This window comes from Neofelis nebulosa, chromosome 6 (assembly GCF_028018385.1).
Source record: "Neofelis nebulosa isolate mNeoNeb1 chromosome 6, mNeoNeb1.pri, whole genome shotgun sequence".
Classification (NCBI taxonomy): Eukaryota; Metazoa; Chordata; class Mammalia; order Carnivora; family Felidae; genus Neofelis; species Neofelis nebulosa.
In genome coordinates, this window is record NC_080787.1 from 102421142 (window position 1) to 102436754 (window position 15613).

The following is a 15613-nucleotide window of genomic DNA, read 5'->3' on the forward strand; positions in this document are numbered from 1 at the left end:
ACTGCTCTGTTTTCTAGCACTATAATTAGTTTTCTAAATTTTTATGTAAATGGAATCATACAGGATGTATTCTTTTTTTGTTGGGCTTCTTTCTCTTAACATAATTATTTTTAGTTTCAGCCAGGTTATTGCATGTCGATTAGAAGGGTGGAAATTTCAGTTCTATCCCCCACCTTCCCAGGTGGGGTGGGGGAGAGGGGATGGAGGTTGAATCAGCCAATGGCCAAAGACTTAGCCAACCATGACTATATGATGAAGCCTCCATAAAAATCCATGAGGACAGCTTTTTGGTCTTTTCTTTTAGAAGAGCTTCTGTGTCCTACCAAGCAGGGCCCCAAGCTCCACAAGGAGAGAAAGAAGCTTCTTTGTTCAGGACCTTGTCCTATGTATTGCTTCATCTGGCTGTTGATTAGTATTCTTTATCTCATCCTTTAGTAAACTGGTAAATGTAGGTAAGTGTTTTCCTGAGTTCTGTATGCTGCTTTAGCAAAGTAATTGAACCTAAGGAGGTTATTGGAACCCCTAATCTGTAGCCAGTCAGTCAGAAGCATGGGAAATAACCTGAGGCTGTGACTGGCATCTAGGTTGGGAGGGAGGAGCAGTCCTTTAGGACTGAACCCTTAACCTCTGGAATCTCCAAGTAGACAGTATCAGAATTGAAGTGAATTCTCAGACCCTGCTGGTGTCTGAGAACTGCTAGGTGTTGTGTTGGGGAGGACCTCCTCTCATGTTGGAACTGGGTCTAGGAGCCTCAAAAGAATTGATAAAACCTATGGGGCTCCTGGGTGGCTCAGTGGGTTGAGTGTCTGACTTCGGCTCAGGTCATGATCTCGCAGTTCGTGAGTTTGAGCCCCGCATCTGACTCTGTGCTGACAGCTCAGAGTCTGGAACCTGCTTTGGATTCTGTGTCTCCCTCTCTCTCTGCCCCTTCCCCGCTCATGCTCTGTCTCTCAAACATGAATAAATGTTAAAAAAAAAATAAAAAAAAAAGAATTGATAAAACCTAAAATTAAAAGAATCACTTCTTATTTTATTATTGATAGATACTTGAATTGTGTGGCTATCAAATGAGAATGTTTGTCAAAATTCTCTTGCTAAGGGAATAGTTTAATGCCTGAAAATGACTTGTTCCACTTGAGAATACTGCTACTTATTATCATACTAGCAGCCTCCCAAAGAGGCCATTGCTATCTGGTTTTTACATAAAACGCCCACTTCTGTTAAATATTTCTGTCTCTAATACCTATAAATGTTTCCGTGGAAAAATTTTTTTTAAGATTTCCCTTTTCTTTTTTCATGGGTGTAAAATATTGCCTAACTAGCCCTGGCATTTCAGGGGTCAAGCAAAGGTGGGTAGAGGCAAAGTGTGTTGAAAATGCTTATTTATAACATTGAGGATGCCTGCTTGTTTTCTTGGGGTCCAAAAGTGCTAGTTACCACTCTGGATATGTGCACTTTCAATGATGTGACCAATGTGAATGAGAGGTAATAAAGGAGTCATATACCTCTTCCTCTTCTTCCTCTTCCTCTTCTAGCTCCTCCTCAACTTCAGCGTCGGCCTGATAGTCTTCTGTTTCTTCATCATAATCTTCCACAGTTAACTCCCACCCTGCATATTGGAAGCGTTCTGTAAAAAAAAAAAAAAAAAAAAAAGACGTAACTTTTGGGAAGATATTTTTAGAATAAAAGGATATTAGCATAAAAAAGTAGTCAAAGATTAGGAAATTTGATTATAATGACTGATCTTAGTTTAAATGTGTATGCAAACAGGTCTTCACAAATTCTTTAAATGACAACCGGCCAATTTGGCCAGTGCTTTGTGCCCCGAAACTGTTATGATTGGCAGGTGCCTGCAAGATGAGGTTGCTAAATATTTTAAATATCAACCTTGAATATACTGAATGTTTTACTTCCTAAACCATCAAGAAAGACTTTAAACTTTCATGGTGCTTTTAATAATATTACCTGCTCTTGACAATAAATGTTATGATTGTGGCTCTTACTTTCCATAATCTCAACTACTTTTTGAAGTAGTTCCTCTGGTGTTTTGTCAGCAATCTCCAAGTTTAAAATTTGAACGAAAGACTCATGGATTGCTGGTTCCAGCTGTTTCCAGCCAAAGTTGAAATTTTTAACCTTCTCTTTAATTGGCTCCATTTCAGGAACATCAGGATAAGCATCTTCTGGAAACTCAGGGAGTACAACTTTTGAGTAAAGGTTAAAGGAAAGAAAAAAGAATCTTCAAATATTATATCTTTAGACATATTAAGAAAATAATTTATACTTTATAGTATTTTAATAACATTTGAAAGAAATAAACTTAGTTTTCTAATTAATATTACACTCACAAATCATATTTTAATTATGCTTTGTTTTTTATAATGGCTTAGATGAATTATTAATAAAATCAAAATTATTTGGATAATTATTAATAATTTCATATAGCAACTTTAACTGTTAATGTATAAAATAAAATTTGATGAAAAACAGTACTATAAGTTGGCTACATATTTTTTAATGTAATAAGCTAAATTAATACATATCAACTGGTATACAACATAGAAAAAAATAAGTAGGAAATTGGTACTGTGCCTAAAATAAGGGACTACGCCCTTTGTAAAAGAATTTGAAAAGTACTTTCACACAGTAAGTACTTTTATAATCTAACCTGTTTCAGACAATTCTTTAATTTCCAGGGCCTCTTTGGATCCTTTTGAAATGTCTGTTCCAACTGTAGTATCCTCCCCAGGCTCAGATACTTAAAAAATAAAGCTAATAGTTAGTGTTTGAATTTTAAAACACTATTCCTTTATGAAATTTTTGGCACAAAGAAAATTTCAAAACACAGTTTAATTGTGTATACTATGTCTAAGTGAAAATACAGTTCCTGTTAGGTAAAGTATGGCATAAAATATTTAATAATATAGAGTGAAAAATGAAGAATATTTAAAAATATATAAAAGGACATTGACCAAAATAATATACACATGGCACATATAATTCTGACTGATAACTGTTGTTAAATATTATTCAGACTTCTGTTCACATGGCATCAGACTAGGAGTTCCTGATATTTCTTTTAATTTCTTAATCCACCCATGAAAATACACCAAAAAATCATAAAGTGACAATGAAAGACAATGACATATCAAAGTTCCAGCTGTGAGTGTATTGAAGATATAGATAGAACACTATTTTCCTGGATGTTAGAAGACATGCATCACATACAGATACAGCAGAGATGATTCAAGGAAGGAAGAACTAGTTGTTTATCTTCTCACTTTATAGTCTCTCCTAGTTCTGAAATGGAAATTTTGTGTAGACCAAATATATAACATATTTATGTAATATTCTATATATAGCTCCATTCTGTAACACTGGAAACTGTCTTCCAAGCTAAAGTAACAGTTGGGTCCTCTTTCTACAGAATTCTATAATTAATACTCAAGGGAGGGGCCCCTGGGTGGCCCAGTGGGTTAAGCATCCGACTTGGGCTCAGGTCATGATCTCATGGTGGGTTTGAGCCCCGCGTCGGGCTCTGTGCTGACAGTTCAGAGCCTGGAGTCTGCTTCAGATTCTGTGTCTCCCTGTCTCTCTCTGCCCCTCCTCCCACTCATGTTCTGTCTCTCTCTGTCTCTCAAAAATAAGTAAACATTAAAAAAAATAGTCAAGGGAGTAGGATATAGAAGAGGACAAACCTAGGGCTGGTCTGGTGGTGATATGTTTAATTTTAATGTGCTCACTTATCTAAAGAAAAGCATTATAAATCATGACGAAGATAAGAAGAACACCCAGAACATACAGGGACTTCTAAACTGTCTTAGCTTCTCTGGCTAATTACGGAATGAGATAGTCAGAGATGACGAAGATCCAGCGCAGTGCAGGAGAGACAGATAAGATGAATATTTACTAAATATCACCACTTGAACTAGGCCAATGCACATTAACTTTACCTTCAGGTCTATATCTGAGAGTACCAGGCAAAACATTAAAGCAAAATGTGTGTGTGTGTGTGTGTGTGTGTGTGTGCATGCACAAGCATGTGTGTGGATTGGGGGATGATTCTTATAAATATTCCACCTATTCTTCCTGTTGGTTTCCCTACTCTACCTGCTAGAGCTTGATATAATCTGCTCCATTCAAGGACAAGTCAACAACAACAACATAATGACAAGGCCCTTGAAAAGATGTTATAGTGAAGGGAAAGAGTTATTAAACCAAAGATTTAGATGAAGAATTTGCTTTTGAAAAGAATTTCTTTTATGAAGCAGAGTAAATTTTAGAAAATACATGCTTGGTATACTCAAAAAGTACAGGAAGACAACATAGCTTATGAAATAAGAATCATGAAGCAAAAAAGAGAGACCAACCTAAGATAAAGGCAGGAATGCAAGAAAGCTAGTTCCAATAAGAAAGCAATGCAAGGAAATGTAAAATGCAATAGCAGATTCAAATATGCATCAGGATAGAGGCAGGATAGAGGCAAAGAAGCAGAAAATAAATCTCAGGTGGAGGATAACAACCTTCCAAAGAATACAGAGAAAAAGAAAAAAGACATCAAAACTATCAGGGAAAAGATTAATGTGGTTGAGAAACAGAAACTAACCAAAAATAATAAAAAGTAATCCTGAAAAAGGAATCTGAAGCAATAAGTGAAGGTAAAATTGAAGAAAACCATTTTAAGCTAGACAAAGACTAGTATGAAGATAAAAAGAGCTCACTGAATTCCAGGAAAAATCGCTCACATACTAGCAAAGTTAAAAAACATAATGGTATTGAAGAATATCTTCTGAGCATCTCTGCAGAAAAGAAAAAAGAACATGGGGGTGCCTGGGTGGCTCGGTAGGTTAAGCTTCCGACTTTGGCTCAGGTCATGATCTCATGGTTCGTGGGTTCAAGCCCCGCGTCAGGCTCTGTGCTGACAGCTCAGAGCCTGGAGCCTGCTTTGGATTCTGTGTCTCCCTGCCCCTCCCCCCATTTGCACTCTGTCTCTCTGTCTCTCTCTGTCTCTCTCTCTTTCTCAAAAATAAATAAACATTAAAAAAAAAAAAAAAGAAATGTCCCAGAGAAAACCTTTCTCTTAGGCTTGAGTCCAATTAAGTCACAGGTCAAAACAAAACAAAATACCATGCTTAGGAAAACTGAAAGGAAATATATCAGAATATTAAATATTTGTTGCTTCTTGCTGGCAGGACTATGGTGATTTTCTCCCATCTTTCTATTTGTATGTTTCCTATAATTATCATGTCATGTCAAACTTGACTGGATATCTGACTGATTTTTAAATACACAATTTAATGTCAATTATATCAGAACCATGATCACTGTCTGAGAGACATTTTCTTTTTTTTTTATTTAAAAAAAATTTTTTTTAACATTTATTTGTTTTTGAGACAGAGAGAGACAGAGCATGAACGGGGGAGGGTCAGAGAGAGGGAGACACAGAATCTGAAACAGGCTCCAGGCTCTGAGCTGTCAGCACAGAGCCCGACGTGGGGCTCGAACTCATGGACCGCGAGATAGTGACCTGAGCTGAAGTCGGCTGCTTAACCGACTGAGCCACCCAGGCACCCCGAGAGACATTTTCTAAATTTCAACTTGTCTATATTCTATTCGATATATCAATTCACTGTGACCTGTGGATACAGTATGCAGCTAAGTCACCCTTGAGTGTAAGTTTTCAGGACCAGGTTTTTCGTAAGTACAATACTGAGCTTTTTCCATGATGTAAGGCAACCATTAATAAAACTTTTCTTCAGCCTAATTTTTTTTTCCCCTATGACAGTTCTCAATTGTGAGCAAGTATAAGAATCACCTGAGGTGTTCATTAAAATATAGATTCCTAAACTCCATCCTATACTTGCTTCAACCAGGACTTGGGTGGAGCTTAGGAGCCTTTAAAATAAGAAACTTATGGGGCGCCTGGGTGGCGCAGTTGGTTAAGCGTCCGACTTCAGCCAGGTCACGATCTCGCAGTCTGTGAGTTCGAGCCCCGCGTCAGGCTCTGGGCTGATGGCTCGGAGCCTGGAGCCTGTTTCCGATTCTGTGTCTCCCTCTCTCTCTGCCCCTCCCCCGTTCATGCTCTGTCTCTCTCTGTCCCAAAACTAAATAAAAAACGTTGAAAAAAAAAAATAAAATAAAATAAGAAACTTAGGTTTAAAATTTATATTTATTTCAATTCCAGTGTAGTTGGTATACAGTGTTATGCTAATTTCAGGTGAACAATATAGTGATTCAACAATTCCATACCTTACTCAGTGCTCATCAAGATAATTGTACTCTTCTGTATTATGTTAAAGTGAAATAATTCAGAGAAAGAAAAATATCATATGATTTCACACGCATGTGGAATTTTAAGAAACAAAACAGATGAACGTAGGGGAAGGGAAGCAAAAATAAGATGAAAACAGAGAGGGAGACAAACAATAAGAGACTCTTAAATACAGAGAACAAACTAAGGGTTACTGGTAGGGTGTTGGGTGCGGGGATGGGCTAAATGGGTGATGGGCATCAAGGAGGGCACTTGTTGGGAGGAGAACTGGGAGAAGCACTGGGTGTTATATGTAACTGATGAATCACTACATCCTATTCCTGAAATCATTATTACACTGTATGTTAACTAACTTGGATTTAAATTAAAAAAAAAAAGATAATTGTATTCTTCATCCCCTTCCCTACTTCACCCATTCCCTCACCCATCTCCCCTCTGATAACGATCAGTTTGTTCTCTATAGTGAAGATTCTGTGCTTTGGTTTGTCTCTTTTTTCCCTCTTTGTTCATTTGTTTTATTTCTTAAATTCCACATATGAGTGAAATCATATGGTATTTATTTTTTTCTCTGACAGGCTTATTTTGCTTAGCATCATACCCTCTAGATCCAGCCATGTTGTTGCAAATGGTAAGATTTAATTCTTTTTTATGGATGAATAATATTCCACTGTGTGTGTGTGTGTGTGTGTGTGTATATGTGTGTGTGTGTATACACACCATATCTTCTTTATGCATTCTTCTATCAATGGACACTTGGGCTGTGTTCATAATTGCCTCCTTAAGTAATTTAGAGGAGAAGACTTTATGAAGAAAGAGACCCTTAGATAGGAGAAGTAATCACTAGTTAAACCAGATGCAAGCCCCTCTGTGAAGTAAAATATGGTTTAATATGGCCAAAGAGACCCATTTTACAGAAGCAAACCAGCCCTGGAGAAGCCTAGTCATGTCAACATTGTCTAGAATTGGGCTAGAACTGACCCTAACTAGAATAGGATGCTGGCTTTAGAACACCCAAAGTAGGTTCTCTGGGGGGAATTAATCAGATAGAAGGCAACAACACTGAATTGTCCCATAGACCTATAACATCAGTAAATACTAATTACGAGCTATTGTGGACACTGGAATTATAGGGATATGTTTGACATGTCATATTTGATGGATGTCAGTTTCCTTTCTTTCTTTTGGTATTTTATGGCCTGTTTTCTTGTGAAAGGTAGGTGGGTAGAAGAATCATCAAATTGATTAGGTACTGAAGAAAACAATGAAGTTTCTGGGTAGGAGCTGAAGTCAATAGAGGTGTGGGACTCCTAAAAGGAAATTGTATGTTTCATCCTGCTGGCTCCTCTGTTTGGCACAAGGGATCTGATTTTGTACTTATTGTCTCATAAAGCTAATGCCAATCCTATAGTAAAAATGATTTATGTTGAACTTGAGATTTCTCACTGTAAAAATTCCTCTTAGTCCTGGTCCTTTTACAGCTAACAGTGGGTTCTCAGCCCTTAATTACTCCAGGCTGGCATGTAGCTGCAGGTATCTGAAGGCCTTTAGTTTGTAGGATTAGTTTCTAATCCAATACTAACCATGCTTGAAAGCATTTATGTGCCTCATTCCCACCACAGTGGGGTCCCCTGTCTTGCTGCTTTAAGACACTCTCCTGAGAGTACTTGCATTGTCCACAGACTCCTTCTTAGAGCCCTGCACCAGTCCACCAAACTGGACCTGTGAGGCAGGGCTGGCTCACAAGTGTGTGACCCGTGCACTTGCACAATGTCTTTTGCTTAGAATGGCCTCACATTTAGATTAATGCTCTTTGGTTGTCATTTTGAAATTTTTAGTAATTTTACCTTTGAATTGTTTTTTTTTAAGCAAAATCAAAAGGGACTCCAGGGGGACAACAGAGAGTGCATGCGAGTAGAGATATGCACAATATGTGTTTCCCATCCCTTGCTCTCAAGTTCTCATGAACATTCCTGGCATCCCATCATGAGCGTAGAATTCTAAGGGACCTATTTGTGAAGGAGTCATGTGATTGAGTGTTGTGGGGGGAGGGAGGACTCTGGCAGCAATGAGAGACCATGCTTTCCCTTGAACTACAACTTGCTTCAGATACTGAAAGGTGATAGGATTCAGACAGACGTGAATAATCAAGGAAACTTTCTTACTCATGTTACTTTCCTGTATTAGCTAAACATTTAGGCTGAAAAGGATGATGTAGAGGTAAAGGAAAAAACAGGGCAACCCAGAGTTCCCTTTCTTTCAGTCTTCCCTTAATCATTAGAAAGCTGGAGAGTGTTGATAGAATATATGTGCATATTAAGAAGCAAAATAAAAAGCTGAGCTAGTTTTATGCATGGAACTGATACAGTATTCTGTTAAGAATGAAATGCATATGCATGTACAAGCCGCAAAATACAAATTGTATAATTTTGGTGACTCTGCACATGAGTTAAATGCTCTTATATTTCCATTTAAATATGGCATTGTACGACATAAAGATGAACAGTAAAATCCATGCTAATGAATAAAATTTAAAATTTTTATTTAGTTAAAATGAGATTAAATAGCAAACCAAAAGCACCATGACAAATTGAGAGAGAGTCTGTGGAAGAAAAGGAAAAGCTTCATATTTTAGTACATTTAAAGGCACACTTTCCTGCTTTTTGAACCACGAGACTCACATTTTACATAGCTAGCCCTGCTCCTGAGTGCCAGTACCAGGGCAGAGAAGATTTGGCATTTCTACGACATTGCAACCCATGTGATTTGGACTAAATGGTTGCTCTCTGGAAGCTCATGACACCATTCTTAGCCTGCATCCATTTTATTAACATAGAAAAGACACAAATACACACATGCGTGTGCACACACACACATACCCCGATGGACATAAGTAGAATTAAGGACATGGCCTCAGTAGAGTCTGACCTGATTCAGGTTCTGTTTCAGGGACCTCCAGCACTTCAGGTTCCTTAGGTAAGGATCCCCTGGTCTCCTCGGCTACTTCCAGGGCCTCAGACCCTTCCTGAGCTTCAGACTCCTCACCTTCAATCTCCTCTTCAGTCTCTGGATCAGTCTCTTCTAGTTCTAAAAAAAAAAATTAGGAGAAAAAAATTATTATTCGGTTTAGGTTAACAAATATTTAATTGGATGTCAAGGATTCTGATAAGTGCTAAGGCCAAAACAAAGAATAAGGAATGGCCTTGCCCTCCTGGAGCATGGGGTTTAATGAGGGAGACAGACACAATGTCTACATATTTTATCTATTAAAATGTAGTGGTAAAAGATGATAGTCATGTGCTCGGAGTGCTAGGGGAACATGGGGCTAAGGGTTTTAACAGTAAAAAACTGGAAACAGCCCAGAAGTCCATTCAATAAGGAAATGGCTAGAACTGCACTGATGTGGAGCCATTAGCTATGTGTGGCTATTGAGCACTTGAGATGTGGCTAATCCAAATTGAGGTGTGCTGCAAATATAAAATACACAATGGATTTCAAAGGCTTAGTATGAAAAACTGAATGCAAAGTACATTCAGAAATTTTTGCACTGATTACATGTTACAAAATAATCTTCTGTGTATATTAAGTAAAATATAATTAATGTCACTTGTTTCTTTTTGCTTTTATGTAGCTACTAGAAAATTTAAAGTTACATATGTGACTTGCATTATATTTCTACTGGGCAGCATGAGGCTAGATTTAACGTATACATGACAGATTTTCTTATACCTAATTGCAAATAATGGAATATGTTGATTCTTATGTCAAATGTAAATTTTGAAAGCATAATTCCAAGTTTTATGGAGTTGCATGTAAATCTTTCAAGAAGAAGATGCGGTGAACAGTGTCAGAAAACCTATCTCCTTGGGGCGCCTGGGTGGCTCAGTTGGTTGGGCATCCGACTTCGGCTCAGGTCATGATCTCGTGGTCCGTGAGTTCGAGCCCTGCATCAGGCTCTGTGCTGACAGCTCAGAGCCTGGAGCCTGTTTCAGATTCTGTGTCTCCCTCTCTCTCTGACCCTCCCCTGTTCATGCTGTCTCTCCCTGTCTCAAAAATAAATAAACGTTAAAAATAAAAATAAAAATAAAAAAAAAGAAAGAAAACCTATCTCCTCAATTCCTTTTAATATATTCATGAAATTAAAAAACAAGATATTTCTGTGCAGATGATATGAGAAAATGAATGAGCCTGTTTTCTGGACTCTTGTGGAAATTTCTTCCTCCACTGATTACCTTCCAAGACTATCTGGTATGAGATACCTCAGGCATCTGAATGTTAATCTAAATCTGGATGATTAAGCACCCAGAGCAAAGCAACCCCAAGTGTTTTTTCTTATAGGTCTGGGTCTGTACCAGGACTACAGTGCATGTGGCTTCCAAGTAGGTGACTTACATTGTGGTGACTCTTTCGTGTTACATAGAGGAATTTATGGTGATGCACACAAGGAAGAAGTAGCGTTTGCGGAATCTGACCAGGGCTTGGCATGACGTTATGTGCTGTAAGGCCGAAACTCACAATGTCTTTCAACTGAGTATCTTCTCATAGTAAAAAAAATTATCAAATGCCTAACATGCATACATGTAGTTATTTTTAAGTTGAATTCTTTTTTTTTTAAGTTTATTTATTTTTTTGGGCGCCTGGGTGGCTCAGTTGGTTAAGTGCCCAGCTTCAGCTCAGGTCATGATCTCACAGTTTATGAGTTTGAGCCCATCAGGTTCTGTGCTGAAAGCTCAGAGCTTGGAGCTTGCTTCGGATTCTGTGTCTCCCTCTCTCTCTCTCTCTCTCTCTGCCCTTCCCCTGCTCACTCTCTGTCTCTCTCTCTCCCCAAAATAAATAAATATTAAAAAAAATTATTTATTTTTGAGAGAGAGAGAGCATGTGCCAGCAGGAGAGGAACAGAGAGAGAGAGGGAGAGAGAGAATACCAAGCAGGCTCTGCACTGTGAGTGCAGAGCACAATTTGGGGCTCGATCTCACCAACTGCAAGATCATGACCTGAGCCAAAATCAAGAGTTAGATGCTTAACCGACTGAGCCCCCAAGGTACCCCTATAAATTGAATTCTTTTCCATATTAGGTACTTTATAAAATATACAAATGAAGAGTTTATATAATGATGCTGAGAAGTGTAAAAAGTTCTAATACTTTTTCTAGAATTCTAATGGCTAATCTGTGTACCAGATAAGTCAGGAATGGATTGAAAATGTGTTAAGATCCTTATACTATCTGCGATTTTACTAAGTATGTGTTGTATCAGTTGTCTATTGCTTCATAATAAAGAACTCCAAAATTTAGTGATTAAAACAACAATAATCACATGTTATCCTTGCAGGTCCTGGGGTCGGGATTTTGGGGGTAGCTTGACCGGTGGCTCTGTCTTTGGGTCTCTCATGAAGTCAAATGAAGATGTTGGTCAAAGCTGCAGTCTCTGAAAACCTGTCTGGGGCTGGAGGACTGACTTCTTTTTTTTTTTTTTTTCAACGTTTTTTATTTATTTTTGGGACAGAGAGAGACAGAGCACGAACGGGGGAGGGGCAGAGAGAGAGGGAGACACAGAATCGGAAACAGGCTCCAGGCTCCGAGCCATCAGCCCAGAGCCCCACGCGGGGCTTGAACTCACAGACCGCGAGATCGTGACCTGGCTGAAGTCGGACGCTTAACCGACTGCGCCACCCAGGCGCCCCTGGAGGACTGACTTCTGAGGTGGCCACTCAAAGCCTGAATGAGCTTCCCGGGGAGCAGGGAGAGATTAGCCCTGAGTTAAGTCCTGGCCCACAGAAACGTGTATGGAATACAAATGTGGCTCTTTTACAGTTTTGGGGTGGCTTGTTGCCAGCAAAGGAAAACTGAAATAGACACTTTTTACTCTTTTGAATCATGGACCCTTCTGGCAGTCTGATGAAACTTATGGGCCCTCCTTAGAATAATGCTTTCAAACCCATAAAATAAAATTCGTAAGAATCCAATTATATTGAAATGTAGGTATGAAGATATCAAAATAAATTCTGTGCTGTAGGAAATTTGTGAACTTTACTAATGCATTAAATAACAACAGGTAGCAATTGGTTTAATAACTACCATCATTTTGAAATAGTGCTAAGCATAACCAGGATATATAAAACCATAATGTGACATGAAAGTATTTTTGTTTCTATTGGTGACAAAGTCAAGATACTATTGATATCTTGTAGTATCAATACTACTGATGCTATTATGGTTTGTTGCCTATATTAATTACCAGTTGAAGGAAATATTAAATTTCAGATAAAGGTTAGGGAAAATAAAGTTGTAGTTACTTTCCCATTCAAGCTCACAGGCCTCTGAATTTTATCCATGAACCCTAGGCTAAGAGCTTCAGTTGTAAAAGAAACTTTTGGAGTAAATTCTTCTATAATGGAGATAGAAGTTTAAGTTCAAAGAAAATAGGTATAGCAGGAGATTGGCTGTTTTCTCAACTTCCCCAGGAATCCTTCTACCAGAATTCCAGCAGCCGTGTGTCGTACATGACGAGGGCAGCTGTTTTACGACATGCTGCATATGATCCATGTAGAGGGTGCACACGTAGGTATCTGTGTGGGAGCTCTTTTCCTATGACTCCATTAGTCTAGTGACCATATAATTTATTATCTAAATTGGAACACTGAGAATGAAAGTGGATCAAATAAATATTTCAATACCACAGGCATAAACCTAGACTCTCATGGGCAAACAGGGATATATGGTCACCTTGTCTGTAATTCACTTGAAATACTGCAGTTTCCTGCAGTAACAATACAAAATTAAATGACACATTATTAGTGATATAAATCTGTGTTTGCCTTTTGCTTTCTCATTCATAGCTTCCAACAGGCTTTGGTTTTCTTGTATTCTCAATGCCTCTTCAGTGGCTTTTCTGAAACGAAAATGTCCAAAATTTAATCATCTTTGGAAATTCAGACATCTCACAATGTTACAGTATTTGAGGCTTATGATGGTAAAAAATAGAGTAAGTTGTGTATAATGTTCATTATACTTTTTAACTTTACACTGTAAATGTTTACTTTGCTGATATTGAAGTCAGTTAATTTTCCAGGTTTTTGTTTCCCCAGTTTTTTTCTTTTTTTTTGGTAAGCAAAGTTGCAATGTTACACTTTAAAAAACTTTGGCTGGGGGCGCCTGGGTGGCTCAGTCGGTTAAGCGGCCGACTTCGGCTCAGGTCATGATCTCGCACTCCGTGAGTTCGAGCCCCGCGTCAGGCTCTGTGCTGACAGCTCAGAGCCTGGAGCCTGTTTCGGATTCTGTGTCTCCCTCTCTCTGACCCTCCCCTGTTCATGCTCTGTCTCTCCCTGTCTCAAAAATAAATAAAAAACGTTTAAAATAAATAAATAAATAAATAAAAATAAAAATACTTTGGCTGTTAATTGGGAAATTTGTCAAAATTAATAAAGGATTGTCTCACTCCAATTTGAAAAGGTAAATGGGAGAAGTTGTACCATTTTCCCTTCGGATTAAGTGGAAAATGTTCACAAAATAATGTTAAGTGACAAAAAAAGCATAATATAAAACTACGTATAATCTAATTTTAATTTTGTACTTAAAATTTATATAAATCATGATCAAAAGATTAGAAGAAAACTAGTCAAACTGTTCACAGTAATTATCTCTGGATGCTGGCATTATGAGAATTTTTTCTTTTACTTATCACTTTTTGCATTTAAAAATTTTCTAGGGGCGCCTGGGTGGCTCAGTCAGTTAAGTGTCCGACTTCGGCTCAGGTCATGATCTCATGGTTCGTAAGTTTGAGGGCCGTGTCGGGCTCTGTGCTGACAGCTCAGAGCCTGGAGCCTGCTTCCGATTCTGTGTCTCCCCCTCTCTTTCTACCCCTCCCCTGCTTGTGTGCTGTCTCTCTCTTCTCTCTCTAAGGTGAATAAACATTTAAAAAATGATAATAAAATAAAATAAAAATTTTCTGTATTGAATAAATAATTATCTTTGTAATCAGAAAAATTATCTCCTTATTTCCATTCAACACAGTAATAATGAAATGTGGAGACTTGGAATATAAAAATATAAATATCTGGAGGGAATCTGTTTTTCACTAGGGTTGAAGCACTAAGCCTGCCTTCATGATGAAGACAGGTATAAGGAAAGCTAGTAAAGTGATGAAGTAAAGCAATACTTGTTAAAATTAAAATTTGTATACCTTTGGCCTAAAATTCTATATCTAGGAATTAACTCTCGAGAATTGACATACTACTGCACAAAGACACATGAATAAGAATGTCGATTGCATTTAAAAAAAAACCCAAAAAATTGTATCAAGTATTCACCAACAGGGGATGAATTAAGTAGAGCCTATTCATACTGGTTGCCCACGCTGGGGCAGTTTTTCTGACTGTTCTGTAAATCTGTCCTTCTCCATATTCAGTGTTCTTTGCATCCTTTTCTCCATCTTGTGAAAATCTAATTATTTCTATTCTTTTCAAAAGACATTGCTATACTTCTTTTGCCAACAGATGTATTTCTTGTTACTAGGGAATGTTCTCTCATTTAGGTATTCTAAATCCTGCAATCTCGCCTGCAGTCGTGGTGTAATTCGAGTTCTCTTTGTTCATGACCAGAGGAAGGACCTCTGAGACTCCTGGATATTCTTTCTTCACCCCTTCTCCATTTGACTGCGTGCCCATCAGCAGTCATCCTGTTTATTTCAGGCAGGGCTCTTTTGTGAACCTTTCCTTGTCCACAGCCTAAATATAGTAAGCCACTGCTAGGAATCTAAGACTTGACAAGAATGAGGAAGAATTTTGCTGTCCGTTGTTAGTCACTTCTACAAAACCACTTGGATAAATGAGTCAAAGACAAAATGGAAGGACAGAAATTATCTTGGACTTGACTGGCACATCTGTAAACTGCTGCTATAAAAGCTGGGCAAATCTTTGCCTGTAAGAAGTTTACAAAGATGTGACAATTTGGAATCAAAAGAGGTAACAATTGATTATAGAGACAGCTCACAGAGTTCCATAGGATAAAAGGGAAATGAAGGTAGAGTAGGGAGAAAGTGGAGTTCTCTTTTCCTTTTTAAAAAAATGATGCAGGGGCGCCTGGGTGGCGCAGTCGGTTAAGCGTCCGACTTCAGCCAGGTCACGATCTCGCGGTCAGTGAGTTCGAGCCCCGCGTCAGGCTCTGGGCTGATGGCTCGGAGCCTGGAGCCTGTTTCCGATTCTGTGTCTCCCTCTCTCTCTGCCCCTGCCCCGTTCATGCTTTGTCTCTCTCTGTCCCAAAAATAAATAAAAAACGTTGAAAAAAAAAAATTAAAAAAAAAAAAAAAAAATGATGCATGTGGGGCGCCTGGGTGGCTTAGTCAGTCA

At 38.3% G+C, this 15613-nt stretch overlaps 1 protein-coding gene across 2 annotated transcripts in view; it reads right to left on the reverse strand.

Annotated features, from left to right (window-relative positions):
• AK9 (adenylate kinase 9) overlaps positions 1–15613 on the reverse strand; it is a 138550-nt gene that overhangs the window by 53416 nt on the left and 69521 nt on the right. For both annotated transcript variants that reach the window (XM_058734937.1, XM_058734936.1), the window contains exons 19-23: positions 13085–13158; positions 9197–9355; positions 2669–2758; positions 2004–2204; positions 1506–1627 (exon numbers count right to left, since the gene is read on the reverse strand). In XM_058734937.1, coding sequence (XP_058590920.1) covers positions 1506–1627; positions 2004–2204; positions 2669–2758; positions 9197–9355; positions 13085–13158 — 646 coding nt within the window. The remainder of the gene's footprint in view (positions 1–1505; positions 1628–2003; positions 2205–2668; positions 2759–9196; positions 9356–13084; positions 13159–15613) is intronic.